Raw genomic sequence first — 19979 nt, forward strand, 5'->3', positions numbered from 1 at the left:
CCCAGTCTAAGACTTGGAGAGCAACTCTCAGCCTTGGAAAATTACCTCTCTTGAAATTGAGCGTTTTTATTTTTCCTGTATGTGCTTGCTGTTTACAGCTAACAATAAATGAATTCATGTTATGGTCACTGCTACCCAGATGTTCTTTTATATGGACATTAGTAATAAGCTCTGCATGGTTTGAGATTATCAGGTCCAGCAGAACATCATTCCTAGTAGGGGCCTCTATGACCTGTACCATAAAATTGTCCAGTAGTAGGTTTAAACATTTTTGTCCTTTAACTATTCCTGCAGTGCCATTACTCCAGTCAATTTCTCGGTAGTTAAAATCCCCCATTATTATCACTGTCCCAGCCCTTGCAGCCCTTTCGATCTGTGCAAGGGGGCTTATAACAAGATCCAGTGATTACCTTTGTAGTACGCACCCCCATAGTATCTATTTGACAATTAAAAAATTGAGAAAAACAAATACACCTCAGAACAGGAACAATGGGTTCTATCCTTCTACTTTACCTGGAGAAAATGAACAATATTTACCAGCCTTTCCTGGTCCCATAAATGTAAACTGTGGGTACATCTTGCATATAGACCCTGGATTCAACAAATTAGCATTCTGGCAATTCAGTAACTACCAATGTTCAGCTCTGGGAAGGGTAAACAAACACCTCTCAAGGAAAAGAACTTTGGGAGGTTAAACCTTTGAACTGTATACATGTTTAAAACTAACCACTAAATTATTTTTCTGGATCATTATAAGTATCACAGAGTTTATCCAGACACCAGATCCCATTGTAAGAAAGAAATACTGAATGATAAAACTGTCTGTTATGTGTAATTCTATTATATTCAGTGTGTTTAAAGTTATATTATTGTAGAAATATTGTATGTGTGATTCCATATCTCTAACCAATCAGTAGTGAAGTATGTGAATTAGTAGGTTTATATGGAGATGTACAGTATATCTATATATAGTGTATCTTTCTGTTCTAAATGTGCATAAAGATTAGTTTTAATCAGTATAAAACTACAAATCTTTTTAGTTAAAATTTACATAAATTTACCCTCCAAGACATTTATACAATTGTCGCAAAGTCCAATTTGTTACAGGGAATATTAATCTTTCCCTATAACAGATGAGTTACTTCAATCTCAAGGAAACTCAAAAATAGTCAGGACTTATCTTAGAGTGACACTCATGGTGGTAATATTAAAACAAACAACGGGTGGAGTCTGAGACAAAGTCACCAATCAAAGGAAGGTAACGCCTATCGGGCTACCTCCTAGGCTGGTATATTCAAATTTTACGCATGTATTGTGTGCCAATAGATAAAAGGGAAAGTGAGGTAGACAGAGGGAGAGATCATATCATCAGATCAGATAATCATATCACACACAGCAATTAAACACAGCCATCTGATCACAACATTCCATTTTCGGGACACTACCTTCCATTTGACCATCGATCTTACTACATATCTGGCACACAACTCTAGCCTGTCCAGGCGCCATTTTGTGAGAGCTCAACTCCACCCATTAATCGACTGCCATCTTTTGATTTACCTGAGAATTGGAGGGTAACTATAAACTATATCCTGATAATTCTGATTGTCCAAATTAATAAGCTTAATGTCATTTAATGGTAACTTATTTGTCTCCTTACAATAAAATAACCACCCATGTTTATATAGTTTACTTTTTAGTTGTAATATTATTCTTATTTGATTCTTTGGGTCAGATTGGCATACAGTTTTGCGTATTTTGATGCTTATTCCTTCTGCAGGGGAATAACTGCTGAAATTCCATAAAACACAGACTATTGTCTGATAGTTAGATATTAATGGTTATTTTGTCTGTGGGGAGACATTAATTGTTGATTTTATGCACCCTAGATATATCTACACGTAAACTAGTGCTATGGAAATTTTTTGTAAAGTTTATGCAAATTATCTTGGTGTCTGGGTGCATCACGATCGAGCTATTACATTATGTGTTTATATGTGACTTATTGTAAGTAAATAATAATGTATTTTATAATCTGTAGTCCATATTTCCACTGATCTAATTTGTGTTTGTTAAAAAGGATTTTGGTTGGCTCTAAATTACTTAATTAATAATTAATAATTATTAATTAAGTCAGTTAAATTATTTTATAAAGTATTGCTATATTTGCAAGCACCTTTAGCTGACTCAATTAATTGTCCAGGCGTTACCTGGCAGAACATATAATTTTTGGAGATACTGCTGGATGAATTGGTTATTGTGTTGATAGACTGTGAAACTGCTGTGTGCCTGGCTGCTGAGCATCCAATCGGGAATAAAACCTGGGATAAAACAGTGAGACAAGCTTGGGGTTTGTAATATATAATTAGTAGACCAACCTTACTTGGACTCTATATCAATGAATAAAATATCCGGCATATAAAATCTGTTTTTTTATTGATATATGGTAATACAGTTGCAAGAAAAAGTATGTGAACCCCTTGGGATTACGTGGAGTTTTGCGTGAATTGGGCATAAAATGTCCTCTGAATGTCATCTAAGTCACAACAATAGAAGAACACAGTCTGCTGAACATAATACTACACAAACATTAGATGTTGCCATGGTTTAATTGCACATAACATGTAAACATTCACAGTGCAGGGAGGAAAAAGTATGTGAACCTTTGGACTTAATAACTGGTTGACCCTCCTTTGGCAGCAATAAACTCAACCAAATGTTTCCTGTAGTTGCAGATCAGACCTGCACAACGATCTGGAGTCATTTTGGACCACTCCTCTTCACAAAACTGTTTCAGTGTAGCAATATTCTTGGGATGTCTGGTGCGAATCGCTCTCTTAAGGTCATGCCACAGCATTTCAATCGGGTTGAGGTCAGGACTCTGACTGGGCCACTCCAGAAGGCGTATTCTGTGCTGTTGCAGCCATTGTTTTGTTGAATTACTTGTATGCTTTGGGTCATTGTCCCGTTGCATCACCCATCCTCTACGGAGCTTCAGTTGGCGGACAGATGGTCGTACGTTTTCCTGCAAAATGTCTTGATAAACTCTGGAATTCATTTTCCCATCACTGACAACAATCCGTCCAGGCCCTGAGGCAGCAAAGCAGCCCCAAACCATGATGCTCCCTCCGCCATGTTTTACAGTGGGGATGAGGTTTTGATGTTGGTGTGCTGTGCCTTTTTTTCTCCACACATAGTGTTGTGTGTTCTTCCCAAACAACTCAATCTTGGTTTCATCTGTCCACAGTATATTTTGCCAGTAGTGCTGTGGAACATCCAGGTGCTCTTTTTCAAACTTCAAACGTGTTGCAATATTCTTTTTGGACAGCAATGGCTTCCTCCGTGATGTCCTCCCATGTACTCCATTCTTGTTTAATGTTTTCCTTATTGTAAATGTGTCAACAAAAATGTTAGCATGTGCCAGAGATTTCTGTAGGTCTTTAGCTGACACTCTGGGAGTCTTCTTTACCTCATGCAGCATTCTGCGCTGTGCTCTTGCAGTCATTTTTACAGGACGACCATGCCTAGGGAGAGTAGCAGCAGTGCTAAACTTTCTCCATTTGTAGACAGTCTGTCTTACCGTCAACACATGAACATCAAGGCTTTTGGAGATACTTTTGTAACCCTTTCCAGCTTCATGCAAGTCAACAATTCTTGATCGTAGGTCTTCTGAGAGCTCTTTTCTGCGAGGCATGGTTCACATCAGACAGTGCTTCTTGAAACCAGTAAACCCAAAACAGGTGTGTGTTTTTTAAGGGCAGGACAAAAGTCAGCAACACATCCAATATCATCACACTGATTGGAGTCAAGGTTGGCTCACTCCTGGCTCCAATTAGCTCTGGGAGAAGTCATTAAGCTAGGGCCTCACATACTTTTTCCTCCCTGCACTGTGAATGTTTACATGTTATGTGCAATTACACCACGGCAACATCTAATGTTTGTGTAGTATTATGTTCAGCAGACTGTGTTCTTCTATTGTTGTGACTTAGATGACGTTCAGAGCACACTTTATGCCCAATTCATGCAAAACTCCACGTAATCGCAAGGGGTTCACATACTTTTTCTTGCAACTGTATATTGGTTCTAGGAATATGCATAATGAAAAATGGGAAATACTTTTCTGTGAGCACAGACTTACCATTAACTTCCCTCTTTCGTAAAATCCATAGAATCATCACTATAACTAGCCATACTGTTGATACCACAGCACCAGCTGCCATGTAGTATGTAATGCAATCTGCAAAGTATGTAAAAGGAAGTCATTAAGTATGAAGACATATTTGATGTTTTCAGTATTAAATACAAGTGTTATTAATATAACGCACAAATCAAACTAATTATTACTTTGCACACCCAAGGTTCTTAAACCTATCAGGCCCTGCTGATAGTATCTAGAGTCTACTGTAGAATTAAGGCGCAAACGGGTTATTTAGAGCTGATGGTTTGTGGAGTGTATCAGGCACCTACAGATATAGGGCTGAAGCTGGTCATACTCCAATGAAATTTTGTTTGAAAATTCTATTTTTCAGCAGAATTATTTGATTTTCTAATGGTTAATGGAGTGAAACTGACATTTGTTTTCAACTGCCAGTGACAAGAAAAATTAAAGAAGCAGGATGGAATTTTTTTTTTAATGGAATGAAATGCTTACTGTGGTTTACATTCAGGAAAAAAAAATAATATATTGTAATGCACATGTTTTAAACACATAAAAGCCTATTTAATACATCTGGGAATTAATTCAAGTTGCAGCTCTGGATGAAATTTTAAGAGCTTTCAAACTAAATTAGTTGAGTTAAAGATGGCAAGATCAAATGCTCTAATGAACAATTTTTCAGAACTTCCTTTTGAATGTTCAAACAAACTTCAGCTGGTGGCTGGTGAGCTTAACATTGCCGAAAACATTGTGCAATTTTGGATCTGATCTTATTTAGGAGATCTACATAATTTTTGTGCAATGAATAGGCCGTGAATCGACTAAACTTGTAACCTTTATTGTGGAAATTGAGAATACAAGCTGGTATGCAAACATGCCTATCAAAACAAACTTCTTTTAAAATGACCTAAAATTAATCTTGCACTGAAAATACAGGGTCTGTTTATTAGATATGGGCCCTGTAAGAATTTCTGCATATAGGTAGTTGAAAACTACCTGTAAGGAAAAAATATGCTGCCCATACACTGATTGAATTTCGTCAGATTCCTGCTGAAATGGCTGAAATTTGCTCAGAAGGTGACCCTATTGCCCCCATTCCATCTGGCATCCCTCTATTAAAAAATAGAGCTGAAACCAGGTGGACAATTGTCAGGGAAACATCTCCAGACATACTAGAGGCCATAGACTGTGAAGAAACACTCACTTTTTCAGACAAATCCACTTTTTGGTCATGCCAATAAGAGCACAGCAGGTATTAGCTCCCCCACTTAACCTCCCAGAACCAACACATTATCTCCACAAAAACTGTATCATATACAGTGTATATATATATATATATATATATATATATATATATATATATATATATAAATCTGTGTTGTTTTTCCTCACTATACTTCTAGCAGATGAGCCATTTGCAGTTTCTATTAAGGAAGTGGTTATTGCTTAATTTATAGTTAAAGTCCTTTGTAGCAGCTTCCTTTCCAACAGAAGAGTATAATTAGCCATAAGTTGGGTTTTACTCATTGAAACACGGCCAGTTCAGCAGGGACCTATCAAATTTTGATCTTTTGCTGAGCACACCTGGAGGCCACATCCTGGTTCCAGCTTGCTGCAAGTTCATCCCAACCATCAGGGGCCCTAGTGAAGAAGCATTTTGGGGCTCAGACTCTGTGCCCTGGAGAACCTTTCTATAAGGGCTCACTACCACAGAAACCTGACAGTTTGCTCAGGCTATGAACTCCTCAAAGACACCTCAGCCTCTACATGAACAACTTCAGTGTCTGGCGCAGAGAGTTGGCGTCCAGCAGGCCTATCAGTAGTGGATAATGCAATGTTTATTGCATGCAGAATTTTCCTCCCATTTAGATCAGCTACAATTTGTGTCCACTTCTTCTCTTGCCGTTCCTACCCCTGCTTCTATTCCTGCTGTTCCAGCTTCCATTGTGCCTCCTGTGTCGGACACTCCTTCTAAACTCCTGTGTTGTTTTTCCTCACTATACTTCTAGCAGATGAGCCATTTGCAGTTTCTATTAAGGAAGTGGTTATTGCTTAATTTATAGTTAAAGTCCTTTGTAGCAGCTTCCTTTCCAACAGAAGAGTATAATTAGCCATAAGTTGGGTTTTACTCATTGAAACACGGCCAGTTCAGCAGGGACCTATCAAATTTTGACCTTTGTGTGGCTTTCCATTGTTTGATCTACTGATTGACTTCTGTCGAATGTGACTGTTGCTAAATTTTCATAGGATCAGTGGCTGCAGCCAATCCCCTATAGTGCTGACATGTATATTTTGACAGGGCAGGAGTCCTCTCTGTCAGAATACAATAGCACAGCGGGAGGGATTTCATAAACTAAGCGTGTGTACCCAGGTTTAGAATGATTTCAAGATGCTAATCTTACTGGCGATTAAATGATTTCTGCATGACAGTATGGAATCTACTGTATTTATAAATGTTAGTACACAAGATTCACACAACTTTTATCCAGATTTCACATATTTTAATTATATGCAATTGGAAAAAATGTGGCAATTTTGTCCCAAAACATCTATAAAAAAGCCCCTATGTAATCTGCTTCTATAAACCAATTCACCATACATTGATATAAGTCATAGACTCCATGTTTTTCTACTGTTTTGGCTAAGCACACTTAGAACTGTCTGCCTTCTTTGTATACTGTAAAACCTTAGCTGCCTCCAAGGATGTCCCTGTTACCACTACCTACTTGCAGTGATTGGCTGATTCAAAAATGACCTCTGCCCGAAATTACCTACAGCATCAATCACCCTGCATATCTTCTGTGCTCCCAGAATGATTGAAGATGCTTCTGTCATAACGGATCCTTTCTATTAATTGCTGTAGTATTTGATATTAGATCTTTAAATTGTGTTGCTTCATTTAAGGACTTTTTTTTTTTGCTCCTTGTTCTGTTACTACTCTTTCTTTTATGTTAGTGTTTCTTTCCCAGCTCCAATGTACAGACTACAGATTGTGAAGCAGATATGGAAAATAAGATTATATGGAAATTTCAAGTTGCAATTCAACACTGTAAACATAGACATACAGAAAGTTGCAGCCTAAGGGTACACATAGACATGAAATGATAGCCATCAGATCTGGCTATTTTGGGTCACATCATTTAACTAGCTCATCTCTATTGGGAGGGCTGCTTGCAGGGAACACCAAGAAGGTAGCTTTGAAAAACTTCCTTCTCTTACTAGTGGAACTGGCAGCATCTGGAGTGACACTGCACTAGCAGCATCTACAATCTCCCGCCAAATACATTATCATTAAAATGAATATGAATTTTGCTGAGCAGAAAAATGTAGTTATGCATTTATTACAATTAAATGTACAATCCTACATTCTGTGCTGTCAACTAAATAATAACACTAATTCTGCTATAAATAGTGTTACAACATCCCCCAATTCACATAAATAAAGCACAAATAGCACAAAAAATGTTACATTTATCAAATAATATCACCACCATAAACCAATTGTTCTGCGCTCATATATTTGTGTCACAATTTAGCCTGCAGTTTTACTGCCTGTGTAATTCTTACCTCCTTTCTGCAGTGGTTCTCCTAGACCTGCCATACCATTTACATGTGTTGTTCACCTATGGGCGTCTCCTGCTATTCTTTGGATCTATATTTCTTTTCTCTTCTATCACTTCCTGGCCCACCTCCCAGTTTGCTTTCCTATATAAGACATGCTCAGTGCAGCCCATGTTGCCTGAGTAACTGCTGAGATCTCGGAGCTCCTGTTTGCCTACCATTACGAGTATTTAGTGGCTGACTTCCCGCCTACTGACCTCGGCTTCATTTACCATTTGTGCTTGCCTGACACCCGCCATGACCTCGGCTTGTTTCCTGTATCTTCTTCTATCTTTTGCCATCTGTACTTTGCACACATGAGTGATCTCTGCATCTTTTGCTGAGCACACCTGGAGGCCACATCCTGGTTCCAGCTTGCTGCAAGTTCATCCCAACCATCAGGGGCCCTAGTGAAGAAGCATTTTGGGGCTCAGACTCTGTGCCCTGGAGAACCTTTCTATAAGGGCTCACTACCACAGAAACCTGACAGTTTGCTCAGGCTATGAACTCCTCAAAGACACCTCAGCCTCTACATGAACAACTTCAGTGTCTGGCGCAGAGAGTTGGCGTCCAGCAGGCCTATCAGTAGTGGATAATGCAATGTTTATTGCATGCAGAATTTTCCTCCCATTTAGATCAGCTACAATTTGTGTCCACTTCTTCTCTTGCCGTTCCTACCCCTGCTTCTATTCCTGCTGTTCCAGCTTCCATTGTGCCTCCTGTGTCGGACACTCCTTCTAAACCCCTGCTGCCTCCGCCACCTTGGTTTTCTGGTGATCTAAAAGCTTGCCAGGGTTTCAATTTCTAATTAGAGGCCAGCCATTTCCCTACCGACTGCACCAAGGTGGCATATGTCATACTGTATCACTTCTTGCTAGTGATGCTCTGGCCTAGGTCTCGCCACTGTGGGAACGTCAAGATCCTATCATTTCCAGTCGTATCACCTTCTTGGGAGCTTTCTGTAAGAACTTCGGAGTGCAAGGCAGGGCCTCATCTGCTGCCGGAGCACTTCTTCGGCTTCAAGGAAGCGTAACTGTTGGTCAATTCATGGTTTGGTTTCTCACCTTGGCCTCAGAACTAGTATGAAATAATGAGTCCCTTACTGCAATGTTTTGACAGGGCCTAGCATGTCATATTAAGGATGAGCTAGCTGGCTGAACCATGCACTCCACCCTGGATGATTTGATTGCCCTTTGCAACCAAATCCATGTCTACTTCCAGGAGCGAGATGTGTTAAGGACTGGTTTTTAACCCCCCAGTAGGTTGTTTAGCATCTGTGTTCTAGAAAACTCTTTAACAAACCATCTTTGAAACTAAACCAGTGCAATTAGTACAAACATGCCTCACACCACAAGAGCAATCCCGTTGCTTGAAGCTCGACCTATGTTTTTATTGACACATATTAAAGTCCTGCCCTGTTCGCCCAGGAAAACGCTCGGGCCTAGGTTGCTGAGAGGGAGTTGATATCCACCCGAGCTTGAATTCTGCCACCCTTTCTTGATTTGTCATACCTGCCTCCATTCATTGAGCCCTGAACATCAAGTATCTGCATATGTGGGCAACTGGGAATTTCACTGAGCCGCTGAAGCATTCCTCTCGTTCCCTTCCTTTCAAGTCCTATCATTCTTGGTTCTTCCATGGTTGTAAAAACATTTTCCCTATCTTGATTGGAACACCAGTCAAGTCTTGTCATGGGGGTCCCAATGCCAGCAGGCTTGCTGCTCCAAGGAACTACTTTCCTCAGCAGGCTCCACCGTTATCTGGGTAGTTGTGGACAGGTTTTCTAAAATGTGTCACTTAGCTCCACTTCTGGGACTACCTTCAGCTGTCACTCTCTTTCATCATCATTAAAGTGATACAATATAGAGAAGTGTTAATTGCCATAATTCATTCACATAAATCATATGTTTCATGCCACTATATTTTGCTTTTCTTAAATCTTCCAGGTACTTTATTCCTGCAGCACTATTGTGTGGTCACATGATCTATCCTTGTTCTTTGGTATCTGAAGGGAAAGATCTTAGGGAAGAGCTTATATTACTACAGTATTAGTCTGTCTGCACAGCCCTGATTGGTGCTGTGCCAGCCATATGATTAAAAAAACTTTTCAGAAAATCAAATCAAATTATAAATTCCCAAAAAATATTTTTTTAGGAATAGGAGGACATGGAGGAGGAGGGAGGGGAGTGTCGTTTACCACTTAGTATACACCCACATGTGTGATTCTATAGTCACATGGGCTGCACAGATAATTAAAAGGAGGAAATTAATACCTTAGAATGGAACTCAAATTGAGCATGCTCAATTGAGGACACCAGCTGCTCTACACAATCTCAGCCTGCAATGGCGACACAGAGAAGATGGCAGGGACAGGTGAAGGCAGGAGCAACCAGATATATTTCACTCTACACCAAATATATGCTTTAGTGTCTTTGTGAGTATGCACACTCTGTTATATAGAATGCAATGAGAGTTTTTCATAGTATGGGTTTAATGACACTTTAAGGGAATCTTTCGTCTTCATGGTAAGCCCTCACACATTGTCTCTGATAGAGGAGTTCAATTTACAGCTTGCCTCTGGAGGGCTCTCGCCACATCTTTTGGAATCAAGGTGGACCCTCCTTGGCCTTTCACCTGCAGTTAAATGTGCAAACTGAAAGGGACAACCAGAATGTTGAAAGGTATCTTCATGCCTTCATTTCTTCCCATCAGGATTATTTGGTAGACCTTCTATAATGGGCTGACTTTCCCTAAATAAACACGCTAATGCCAGCACTGGTGAGTCTCCCTTTTTCACAGTATATGATTATTATCCTTTGGTATCATTTCTCGTTCCCATGTCTTCAGTAAATACTTTCAATGAAATTTGCTCCTCATTGTATTGGTCCCTTTACAATCTTCTGCCAGGTTAATCCTTCCATTTTCAAGCTACGTCTTCCTTACATTTAAGGATCCCTAATATCTTCCATGTTTCCTCCTGAGACTGTACATTATCAACAGGTTTTTTCATCCTCTTCATCATATTTCTCCAGTGGTCAATACCATGGATCAGTATGAAAGTAAGAAAATCTTGGATTCAAAATACTCCAGGGGGAAGCTTTTATATCTAATTGACTGGAAGGAATATGGTCCTGAAGAAAGATGTTGGATTTCTTCTACAGATGTTTCTTTCCTTGTTTGGTGAAACTTGTTTCATCAGAGGTTGCCTCTCTAGCTTTGCTCCAAACGAGTAGGGAGGCTTCATGTAATTATTACATCCTTGCTGCAGTGGTTTCCTAGACCTGTGATTCCATTCACATGTATTGTTTGGCTTCTGTGATCACCTAAAGGTGTTGCCTGTGTGTTTATATTTCCTTTTCCTTTCCTATCACGTAATGCCTTCCAGTTTGCTGCCCAATATAAGACATGCTCAGTGCAACCCATATTGCCTGAACAACTTCCTATTTCTCTAAGTTCCCTGTTTGCATACTATTGAGAGTATTCAGTGTTTGAATTCCCGTGTACTGAACCTGACTTCAGTTTGTTTCCTGGATTTCCTTCTGTCTCCTGTCACTTGTATTCACATCTTCAGCTGGGTGAACCTGAGGGCCATAACCTGGTTCCAGCTCGATGCAAGTTCATCACCACCATCAAAGGCCATGGTGATGAAACAGGCTGGGGCTTAAACTCCACGCTCACTACCACAGAAACCTGACAACCTCAACCCTTGTGAAACATGGAGGTTGATTTACTAAAGGCAAAAAAAACTGCATTGCACTCTGCAAGAGAATTTGCTCCAGAGGTTAGTAAATGAGTTGAAGGTTCACTTTGCAAAAAATACCCAACCACATGCAAGGAAAAAAAAATAGAATTTTTGCTTGCACATGATTGGATGATGGAAGTCAGCAGAGATTCTCATTTACTAAGCTCTGGAGCAAATTCCCTTGCAAAGTGCACACTCTATTTGTTTTAGTAAGTATTGTAGCCATATACAGTTAAAAAAGTCTGTATATAAAATAAGTACTGTTGTTTTTAAAATAAAAGCAGTGTGTTGAAAAAAGTGAATAAAGCTCAAAATCCTTCCAATAGCTTTTATTTCCATACACACAAATGCATTGGGAATACTACACATTCTATTCCAAATCAAAAAATGAAGAAAAATATATCAAATTTGTGTTGTTCCTCTAAAAAAATTGAAGTAAAAAGTGAATATTAGACTGTTCAAAAAAATAGCAGTTTTTGTATTCTTCTTTACAAACTCAAACATTCTCTATATAAACTGAAAAATGTTTGAAGAATTTGCTTTCCTTTGAATCACTTAATATTTAGTTGTATAAGCACTGTTTCTGAGAACTGCTGTACATCTGTGTTGCATGGAGTCAACCAACTTCTGGCACCTGTGAACAGATATTCTAGCCCAGGATGATTGGACTACATTCCACAGTTCTTCTCTATTTCTTGGTTTTGCCTCAGAAACTGCATTTTTGATGTCACCCCACAAGTTTTCTATTGGATTAAGATCCAGGGATTGGGCTGACCACTCCATAACGTCAATCTTTTTGGTCTGGAACCAAGATGTTGCACGTTTACTGGTGTGTTTGGGGTCGTTGTCTTGTTGGAACACCCATTTCAAGGGCATTTCTTCTTCAGCATTAGGCAGCATGACCTCTTCAAGTATTCTGATGTATTCAAACTGATCCATGATCCCTGATATGCGATAAATAGGCCCAACACCATAGTATGAGAAACATCTCCATATCATGATGCTTGCACAACCATGCTTCACTGTCTTCACAGTGTACTGTGGCTTGAGTTCAGTGTTTGGGGGTCGTCTGACAAACTGTCTCCGGCCACTAGACCCAAAAAGAACAATCTTACTTTCATCAGTCCACAAAATGTTGCGCCATTTCTCTTCAGGCCAGTCAATGTGCTGTTTGGCAAATTGTAACCTCTTCAGCACGTCTTTTTTTCAACAGTGAGACTTTGCGGGGATTCTTGCAGATAGCTTGGCTTCACATGGGCGTCTTCTAATTGTAACAGTACTCACAGGTAACTTTAGACCTTCTTTGATCTTCCTGGAGCTGATTGTTGGCTGAGTCCTTACCATTTTGGCTATTCTTCTATCCATTCAAATGGTAGTTTTTCGCTTTCTTCCACGTCTTTCAGGTTTTGGTTGCCATTTTAAAGCATTTGCAATCATTTTAGCTGAGCAGCCTATCATTTTCTGCACTTCTTTATATGTTTTCCCCTCTCCAATCAACTTTTTAATCAAGGTACGCTGTTCTTCTGAACAATGTCTGGAACGACCCATTTTCCTCAGAATTTCAGAGAGAAATGCACTGTAACCAGCATGTACAACATTTGCTGCCTTCCTTCCTTAAATAAGGGCAATAATTGCCACCTGTTTTTCAAAGAATGAATGACCTCACTAATAGAACTCCACTATTATTTTGAACATGCCCCTTTCAATTAGTGATTCAATTACACAGAATCAGCAGCATGCATGTCATGACTGTTGGGTCTGTTGGATTTCTATTACTCTACTACACCTGCTAGTAAATTATTTGCCATGTACAAATATCATTTCTACCAAAACCAGTGATTGATCAGGTTAGTGATATCTGACTGATTTTGAACACAACTGTATATATTTTTATAATCTTTTCCACACTGTGAAACAAATACCGCCGTGTAATGAACATTTTCAATACTTCACTCCGTGATCCAACAACAGTGTCTGTAAAAAATCATTCACCGGAAGTATTTGACCGTTAACATAAAAGGGCTAAAACACACTGGATGTAGTAGTTGATAGCAATTGTACTTTTAAAAGTTTTCCTTCATCCTCAGCATGCCTTCAATAAATCCTCAGCATAGCAGAGGTTTGAATGAGTACATGTGACAAATATAAAGTAAATGTTATCCCAATTTGGCTGCAAAAATGGAAATACACTTAAATCTGGTGACAGACCCAATCGGGACTGGGACTTTTGGAGGGGCTAGGGGCTAGCCTTCTGCCCACTGATTAAGGTTCATGGAGAGAGCATATCATTCTCTAATGATGGACAACAATGTGATGAATGCTGAGAATGAGGCTTGAATTAATTCTCTGCATAAGACAGTAAATCTTCCATTCTGGAGTGGAAAGAAAGATGTATTAATCATCTTGTACATGTTAATGGTCAGAGGAAATATGGTGGACATGCAGACTGGGTTGGAGAAGCTTCTCCATTTGGGACAGAAATATTTAACAACAATCTCTTTCAAGAAATCTAAGGAGGAAAAACTCCTTTTTCAAACTTGGAATATTGTATGAGTTTCGTCTTATGATGGACAGATTATACAAGTGAAAGTAAACATCTGAAAGACAGCATGTGTAATGGACTTTGTGGATTCATGATTCATGATGCTCCCTGATTAATCAAAGCATTGTCTGGATGCCTGGCTGTTGATTAGCTTCATGTTAACTAGATCACTGCTAGTTGTTGGCTGTACTGTTTACTATTTGCATTGTTTAGGATAATGTGGTCAAGCTCTTACCTAATCAGTATGGGATGTTTACCTTAATGTATAATATTTGTGTTTATTGTTCTTGTGGGCACTGCCTCTATTTCTGGAGTGTATAAAAGCCTGTGTTCTCTGTTCAATAAGGAATTCCAGTTTGGCATCTAAGCTAGTCTCACCTAGTCTTGGGTGCAATGCCCGGCTACAATACCTTGGTCCTGTGTCCCAGTGGCGAGGAAGCAGTTCTTTGATGGAATCACCCAGTCAGGGTGACAGGCGTTCAGTCACAAATATGTTCTTCTTTTATTATATTATCAATTATAATAAATATAATATTATAAATATTATCTAAGCTCCATTAAAACTGTTAAACTGTGCAGAAAAAACCATTAAAATGCTATGAATAGAGTTTACAGGTTTATAGGTTTATATTTGAAGCACAGAATGTTTGTTCTCAATAATTTGCTAAAAAAAGTATTGGACTTCTGTTTTTGTCAATAACTTCCTTTTTTGCAAGCACTGCATGATGGATGAATGGATAAGAGGAACAAATAACGCAGTCTTCAATGAGAAGTCAATGACACAGCTAATCGACAGTGTGTTAGGTGGAGGGGCATGCTACGTTGCGAGTCTACATGGTTCATGTTCTTTGTATGTTACATTTCATTTTAGTACAATGTAGTATATGAAAGCCAGATGTCAACATAGTTATTATATTCACAGTTGAGTGGTATGCACAAATACCTGCACAAATTGCAGGTAAAAGCACAAAAAGACAAGTGTTTAGAATGCTTACGTGTGATGTTACGTTTCCTCTACATAAATGATTTTGTGTTTATTCCCCCTCCCTCCAGCAACCTCATAGCCCTCTCCTCTTCTAGCAGTGTCTAATTAATGTTGTTTTGGCCCAGCTCCTCTGCTCCTCCCCTAACCTTTTATGTAGCCATCAGAGAAGGAGCAATGGGGAATACTATAGTGACAGCTCTGAGTCTGCTGGGGCTGCTGACATCCCATAGCTTTTGGATGTCTATAAAAGGGAAGCTTTTACATGTACTGTAACCAACATGAACAAAATACATTAAATGCACATAGCCTTATGAGAAGATTGCTGTTTCAATTAATGATCTCTGCACAAGGTCTCGTCAGTATAATTCAGAATGATACTTGTACAACCATATACTGTACATTTCACATTCTTTAGAGCCATCATGCTTCTTTTGAGTCTCAACCTGTATTCTGTATACCTCAGAGTCTGTGTTTGTGGTGGATTTCTACTGCCTACCCATCCTTTTGGTGAGTCTGTCTTTGCTCCTGTATGCTGCAGCAGACATGTCAAACTGTATTCTAGATAGCATGCAGCCTTCAATGGTTGAAGAATTTAAAGTGACACTAAAGCTTTGATCTTTTTTCTTATAATAACAAATATGTCCATACTTACTTGATCTGTGCAGCGGTTTTGCACAGAGCAGCCCCAATCCTCCTCTTTTTGGGTCACTGCCACTGCCCCTGGCTCCTCCCCCTCCAGCAGTGCCCCCAGGTAAAGCCACTCATCTTGGGGGCACCGCTGCATGCTCATCCCCTAGCCGCTGCTCTATTTGTCCATAAGCCACATAGAGTCACGGCTCGCCCCCCCCCTTGCTTTCTCAGCATCGGCTCACTGGCTGTGACTGACAGCAGCAGGAGCCAATGGGCTCCCGCTGTTGTCTCTGCCATTGAGGAGGAAGAGTCCCCAGACAGCGGAGGCTGTTGAGAACGTCGCTGGATCGGAGGGAGCTTAGGTAAAGATGGGGAGGGGGACAGGGGGGATGCTGCACACAGGATTTTAACTTTCAAACAGAGAATGCATGAAGGTAAAAATCATTGAGCCCTTAGAACCACTTTATATACAATGAACTCCTAGCTGTTCTCCTTCAGATATAAGTAACATGTTTTACAGAGCAATACAAATCTCTCCTACTCTGCACTCAAAAATACTTTGTAGTAGGGATGCACCAATACCATTTTTTTTATCAGCAAGTACAAGTACCGATAGTTTCGGTCAAGTACTCGCCGATACCAAGTACCAATAGTTTGCAGTGTGATTTGCATTAGTGAACGCAAATTGCTCCACAAAGAACAGAATGCGATTTGAACAGATATGCAATTCCTTTCCAAATGCATGCATTTTCACCACTGCTCCCATGTGAACCCAGGCTTGTTATAGCCTGAGGTCACACAGGAGCAGTGCAGGAAACCTCCCTGCAGGCATCCCATGCTGAGTGTCAGTGGTAGGAGAGGACAGAAAACGGCAGAGATTTTAAATCCCCGCAGCTTTCTTTCCTCTCCTTGCAGCGATGACAGTTCGGGCTAGACAGCATCCGATTGGTCAGCTGGCTTCCTGGTCTGGACAGAGTCACAGTGGTGACCAGTATTAGTGGATGGACAGTCCCTTTATTATACTAACCTATGGATGGACTTTATGTTTGCTACTAGGACTATTTTATTGGACATTTACTGACTTGTTTCTATATCCAGAAGTGATCAATCATTTTGTGCCTATTTTTCTACACCTGCATCAAAAGTTATAGAAGACTCCTCTTTCTCCTGGCATTCCTTATTTCCCCAATTCATCAACCTCTAGACATAATGAGCATTTACCCTATGCTGTGAGGAATTTCTTAGCAATGCTGTACCTAATTATTGCAAAAGAAAAATTAGAAATCATCCCTGAGTGGGGCTGTGCCGTTTTGTCTAGGGAAGAGAAGAAACAGTTTTACTTACTTGATCCTCTGCTCCCTCAGCAGATGGCGCTCCCCACAATCCAACAGTGCACTGTCCCTCGATAGCCTCCCATCCAGATCAGGGCTATGGACCCTGCTCTGGTCTTGATGATGTCAGGACCCTATACCAGTGCAGTGTGTAGGTGCAGATATTGTGGGAACCAGTCTAGCTGCAGGGAGGAGCGGAAGATTGGGTAAGTAAATCTTTTTTATTTGTTCCCCTAGACAAAAATGAGCAATTAGCCTTTGCAGTGTGGGCTTAGCCCTAGAACAATATAACAACAATAAAAAATAAAAACTTAACAGAAGTTCAAACCCTTTCTTACTGTAATAAAATGAAAACACTTTTTTGCTGTAGATACAAAGCCACCAAATGGGGTTATAATGTATTCATCCTAATGTTCTCCTGGACCAGTGCTTAGATGGAATCGGAAAGTATGTTTACTTTTTTGCGTCTATTTTTTCTTGTCTGGCTGTTACTAAGACTTTCAGGTCTTGTCAGTAAAATTCCCAAGAATAAACTAAATCAAACTGATACAGCAAAAAGAGTTGAAAACTTAGACAATGTACAACAGTTTGTAGCAAAATATGTTAAACCATGAACCCTTTTGAATGAAGGCAGATGCCCTTTCTGACCACATTTACATCTCTGCTTTCATATCCAACATTCACAATGTCTTTACCAAATAATGAAATACTCACTTTTACACTTGTCATCCATCTTTCAACTTAACACTCCACGATCTGTAAGCACAAATTTAACATTGAGTTATATGTTGACATGCTACTTCTGCGTGGTTTCCTCATGTCCTGGGCTACTGTGAAATGTTACAGCTTCTATATTTTGTAGAAACCCTTGCTAATTCTACAAACAGAACTATTACAAAACATTTTAACCACTTAAATACTAGCCTGTATATACTTATTCATTACCAGGCCATTTTTCAGTTTTCTGGGCGTTGATAATTTGATTGACAGCTACTCGGTCATGGAACACTGTACCCAAATTAATTATATATTAAGACACATAGAGCTTTGTTTTGGTGCTATTCAATAATAACTGTTTTTTATTTTTTACTATATAAAAAGGGAAAAAAACAAAAATGTTGAAAAAAAAACCAGTTTCCCTTACTTTCAGTTACAAACATATCAAATAAAATACACAACAGTACAAAAATCCCAGAAATGTCCCCTTTTTGGAAAGTAAACATCCTATGGTAATCTCATTTTGTGCCGCTTCTTTTTTTCTAAAAAAACAAAACATGCTGGTATTGACGTTGTTAAAACATATAGGATTTACTTAAGGCAAGTAGACTGTGCATGTGCGTGTGCAGTTGCACTCTGCAGGGGCATTTTCTCCAAAGCTTAGTAAATGAGGGGAAACTCTGCTGGCTTCCATCATCAAATCATATGCAAGAAAAAATGCTGCCGTTTTTCCTTGTATATGATTGGGTGTTCTTTGCAAAGTGAAGCTTCACCTCAATTACTAAGGTCTGGAGCAAATGTCATTGCAGAATACAACTACACTTGAGAACTGTTCTGTGTGCCATGAGGCTGTTGCAATGCATCTCTGGGAAGCGGGAGGGCTATCTATGCAACATTAGCTAAACTAAAGGGAAGGGAAGAGCAGAGACCAAACACTGATAATATTTAAAGGTATATGACAGTCAACATGACAGTCATGTGAAACATGACAAGAACAGTTTATTTGCCTTTAGTAAATCAATCCCCATAGTTTGGTATTTGTGTACTAGATATAGCGCATCATTGAAGTTTACCTAAAGGTGAAACTTTTTTTTTAGTTTTAGATTGAGTTAAGCAAGATCAGAAAACCTGTCTTCCCGGTTAGGGAGGTTTACCCTCTTTTTTTGTCCTGGTTAATGCTATCACTAAGAGTGAAAGTCAAAGAAAATCCCACATTTTGAGCTGTCACCAGAACAGGAATAGAGGGGAAATCTTGCAAATGGGGCACTAGTTCTCATGAACCTGGTGATTTACTCACTTTGGAGGGATTTCCACCTACTTCCTGTTTTGCTAATGCAGTGTTTCTCAACTCCAGTCCTCATGGACCCCCAACAGGTCATGTTTTCAGGATTTCCATTATTTTGCACAGGTGATTTGATCAGTTTCACTGCCTTAGTAATTACCACAGCTGTTTCATCTGAGGGAAATCCTGAAAACATGACCTGTTCAGGGTCCATGAGGACTGGAGTTGAGAAACACTGTGCTAATGGGACATGAAGTGAAGGGAAATCTCCCCACTGGAACACAAGTGTCAAGAAAGCGACAGGGATTATAACTATTCCTTACTCTATCCAAAATGAAAAAAAAAAGTTTTGTCTTTAGTTCTACTTTAATATACAAGTCATACATAGAGTAATTTGAACATTTCATTTACATCATGTCTTCTCTATGTAAAGGCAGCCAGAAGGGTGTTCCAGTATCACACGCAGGCATATTCTAGGATCAATACATTACCAATAAAAGGAACTGGAGTAGACTGGTGCAATACAGCAGCTTCTGTAATTTGTAATGAAAGTCACCTGTATCAATTAACAGATCCTAATGTTCCTGTGTCCACTGTGTGCAATATTGTCAAGAACCTTACAGCCTATGGTACTATAACTAATCTCTCTGGTTATGGACAAAGAGAAAAACGTGATCGAAAATTGCAACGAAGGATTGTTTCAATGGCGGATAAAAAATCTCGATCAACTTCCAGACACATTCCAGCTGACCTTCAGGCACAGGGTACAACTGTGTCAGCTCGCACTTTACGTCGCAATATGAATTCTGAGGTGCAAGGCCCAGTGTCAGAAAGTTGGGTCTCTGTCAGAGGTTATGGGTCTTACAGCAGGACAGCGATCCAAAGCACACGTCAAAAAGCACCCAGAAATGATTTAAGACAAAGCACTGGAGAGTACTGAACTGGCAAGGAATGAGTCCAGATCTCAGTCCCATAGAGCACCTGTGAGAACATC

General features: G+C 39.6%; 1 protein-coding gene across 1 annotated transcript in view; it reads right to left on the bottom strand.

Moving 5' to 3' along the window:
- The window catches only part of LOC149459466 (uncharacterized), a 103048-nt gene that overhangs the window by 38064 nt on the left and 45005 nt on the right, over positions 1–19979 (bottom strand). Inside the window, exons 3-4 of the mRNA XM_089681060.1 lie at positions 17701–17742; positions 4139–4237 (exon numbers count right to left, since the gene is read on the bottom strand). Of these exons, the coding sequence (XP_089537186.1) occupies positions 4139–4237; positions 17701–17719 (118 nt within the window). The 5' untranslated portion in view covers positions 17720–17742. The remainder of the gene's footprint in view (positions 1–4138; positions 4238–17700; positions 17743–19979) is intronic.

The sequence above is a fragment of the Staurois parvus genome, unplaced genomic scaffold (genome assembly GCF_062004578.1).
Source record: "Staurois parvus isolate SC_StPar_1 unplaced genomic scaffold, SC_StPar_1.0 ptg000258l, whole genome shotgun sequence".
Lineage (NCBI taxonomy): Eukaryota > Metazoa > Chordata > Amphibia > Anura > Ranidae > Staurois > Staurois parvus.